The 3,503-nt window shown below is 42.7% G+C and overlaps 1 protein-coding gene across 1 annotated transcript; it reads left to right on the forward strand.

Annotated features, from left to right (window-relative positions):
• Positions 1-773: 773 nt before the first annotated feature.
• Positions 774-2,518, forward strand: CCR75_005382 (uncharacterized protein; the record flags this gene model as incomplete). Its single annotated transcript, XM_067963463.1, has 7 exons — positions 774-1,562; positions 1,623-1,694; positions 1,769-1,804; positions 1,874-1,939; positions 1,996-2,246; positions 2,324-2,470; positions 2,499-2,518. 6 exons carry the CDS (start codon positions 774-776, stop codon positions 2,388-2,390), a joined length of 1,281 nt encoding a protein of 426 aa, XP_067817945.1. The 3' UTR covers positions 2,391-2,470; positions 2,499-2,518.
• Between the last annotated feature and the right edge of the window lie 985 nt (positions 2,519-3,503).

A 3,503-nucleotide genomic window follows, 5' to 3' on the forward strand; every position in this document is an offset into this window, starting at 1 on the left:
TAACAAGACACTTAACTATATTAATACAGTTTTCATTTTACACTCTTAAGCTAACTTGCCTTAAGAGAAGTCTTCCTCTATACGTACAGTGTACGTCACCTAACGAGAGGCACCACTCACATCTGAAGCAGTGTGAAGTGGACTTGTACTGAAACAGTACAAGTCGCAGTGCCCCGTTACACATATGGATCATTTCCTATGAGAAAAAGTAAGACAAGAAGTACAAAATTATTATCTTTATTAATTTTGACTTAATAGTTCCACCATTACCAAACTTGAGAATAATGACGCAATAAGACATTAGTTCTATTGAGTGGTTGATTTCAGCTGAAATCAACCCCGTCAATCGTTACAAGACACGACTAGCCGGTTCGCAAGGAGGCGCATTGCATAGTTAGTTACTAATATATTAAAGCCAGTAGATAGAAGATCGTAATGAAAGAACTTAATATACTAATACAGTTTAACTTTTTCCCTATTCTAAAGCCCTAAAAACTATCCCTAGTAGCGAAGGCTTCTTAGCTACTTGGAACCTTCCTCTGCACGTCGTGCTCGTGAAGTAATCGAGGCACCCCACCTTCACTGTAATCAGTGTATTACACGTTTAACGGGGCACCTTTTGCTAGTACTGACAACAGTATTAAGCAACCTATACATAAATGATACATTATAATTCATGGGTACATTATATGGAATCTAAACCTCAAGTTATGTTCTTGAATAGGAACAACGGTACTTACAAGAACCTAGTTAAAAAAGCCATCCCTCAATCAATGGAAGAATTCCTTGCAGACCTTCGAGAACTCGACGAGACGCAAGAGCGCGTAGAGGCCGTAAGTGATGGTATGATGCGTGTACAACGCTTAAATGATGCTTTTAAGGCAAAGGAGATGGCAGAATACTGGATTCAAGCCCTGCGCGCTAGCGACTTTCAGTCTGAGCGAGTGGCGTTCCTGTACGTGGCCAACCACGTATTGCAGAAGACGCTGTTTGGCGAAGTAGATAGCTGCAAAGCTCCCTTATTTGTAGATTTATTTAGTCAGTATTTGGAAGAAGCTGTGGCGCTTGTATGCAACTCCCCAATGGACCGTCAGAATGTCACGAGGCTCCTTGAGCTTTGGCATGAGAAGCAGATTTTTACTGATGCTCAATTGCTAAAAATGTGGCGCTGCACAGGTGAGATTTTGCCACCCTTCTTACAAGTAGCGGCGGCTGAAGACGGTTCAGAAGACTGTAAGCATCGGTCTTTGACGAGCAACAACGCATATAGGGTAGAGCTTCCCGACAGTCATGACACAGCGAGTGAATTTTATCATGTGTTGCCGATAAAGCTCAATTCGCACTCGGTTAATCCTGTGCTAGATGTGTTAAAAAAGATTGATCACTTTAAGACGGCGGTGAAGTTTTTGGACCAACAGATCAGAGAGAGACACCAGACTTTGCTCAAGGAAAGTATTATGAAGTACCAGACAGCGGCAGATCTTGTTGCGGATAGGGTGATAGCGGCTTCCCAAATAAAACAGAAAGCAGAGGATTGCTTAAAACTTGTAAAAGTTCGCAATGTAAGTGGGCGAAGCGTTTTAACTCAGTTGAGATCTGCGCTGACTAACTTTTTGAGACAGAAATATATTCGTGAAGTAGAACACCTGAAAACACAGCTTACGGATGCCATTGCCGATATGATTGACTATGAGGTATAATTGTTTGGTTTGGCTGCATTGATTGAGACTTACTCAATCGCTTAATAAAATTTGAACTGGTATGGTAGGAAGAGGCCGCGACTAAAATTGAGCAAAAACTTGAAGTATAGCACTACGCGCTTTGAAAGTATTATCAACGTTAACTATATCTCCTATCGTTCTTACCTTTTTAGCAATGTGACGAAATCGATATAGAGCTCATGGATTTGGCAGATCATCAGAAGAAGTTTCCGGAGGAGGTAATGAATGCTGCAAAATTTAATCTCAGAGAAAGTTTATAATTTTGTGGTTGTAGTGGTCGCTTGCAAGATTAGTCAGTCTGAAGCGACGAAAGCAGCGTGAAGAAAAGCAGCGTCAAAAGGAAGAGGAAATTGCTCGGCTGCATCAAGAAGCTATTGCAGAGAGCGCAATGCACGCCATGAATCTGGAGGCTGACATAAGCTCTCATTCAACATCAGAGCTGCAGTCGATATCGAAGATGTTTAATGATCGCCCACAGGAAAAGGATGTTAAGACTGACAACGAGAACGAGCTTGTCTGGAATCCGTACGTGTTTACGTGTTTCCTGAGTTGGCACTGTAAGCCCATTGAGCTACTTCACTTTTCATATTTTTATGCCTCAGAATTCGAAAAGAGCTTGTGCCGTTACGTAGCCTTAATGTTGATTGGGAAGATTGGCGAGATCATTAGACTTATCGCTGATGAGTTGTAGAAATAAATCTGACACCAGTAATTTTCAATTTTATACTACTCAAATAATCGATTTAAAAATAAAAAAGTTGCTAATTTTAATAACTAACATCGTAACGGAGCTAAAAACGTCTCAACTTCTTCTTCAGCTTATCAAGTCGCCAAGCTGTAGTAAATAATTGCTAAAAATTAGAATGCAGACCCTGGATCGCGCTGGCCACCCACTTCCTTTTATTGATGCTTGCTCGAGCATTGCATGTCCCTTAATCAGGTAAAAGGTTGAGATAAAAGTTAGCAATGTCGACAGCTGTAAAAGTATACGCTTAATGTAACGGGCTAATGTTGCCCTAATATAACACAGTCCCCGTTAAGTAGGCTTGGTGTACTTAAGCGGATGGTCAATTACTAAATAGTTGTAATTAGACCCAGCACCCGGGTGTGGTGCACATTTGTGACCAACCCTTGTGTATGTGATGCACATGGATGCATTCACATTAGGAGGGATGACGGCTAGCGTCATCCGTTACGCGAGGTATCTAGAAAGATACGCTCGCAATACATATTAAATGTTATCTATAGAGATAACATTTTAATTGGTAAAAATAGGTATTCGTATTTATTTCTATTAAATATAAATCATTCTGAAAACTACTTCTTACTTGGTAAGTGCGCACGAGGAGACGGATTACCGCTCCCGTGATGACACTTAACCAGAGTACTTAGTGTGTTGGGTGAGGTCGCTTACGCGCCCACCACAACTACCTCACTGCACGCAAGAGAAGCAGGTTAAACCGCTTCCTCGCTGTGCTAGGGTGTGTGTCTAAGTAGAGCGTGGCCGCATTACGACGTGCCCGCCTACACTTGGTAGCACTTGAAATCCTTCCCACGACCCGCATCTCTGCGTGTGTACGTGAGGATGAGCCTCAATATTGATTGGGCTCATTTTCCCCACCTCTCCGAACATCATCGGGAGGTGGCAGGGCTTATGGCGCAGGGACTTGGTGAACAAGCCCTGGCCAGGCTCCTGGGTAGTCCTCCTGAGCAACATGTTGCTCAGTTGGAGCAGTTTGAGGCATTCGTGCTCGGACAGCGGAGGGCCGCGTCCGAGGCACA

The sequence above is a fragment of the Bremia lactucae genome, linkage group LG9, assembly GCF_004359215.1.
Source record: "Bremia lactucae strain SF5 linkage group LG9, whole genome shotgun sequence".
Classification (NCBI taxonomy): Eukaryota; Oomycota; class Peronosporomycetes; order Peronosporales; family Peronosporaceae; genus Bremia; species Bremia lactucae.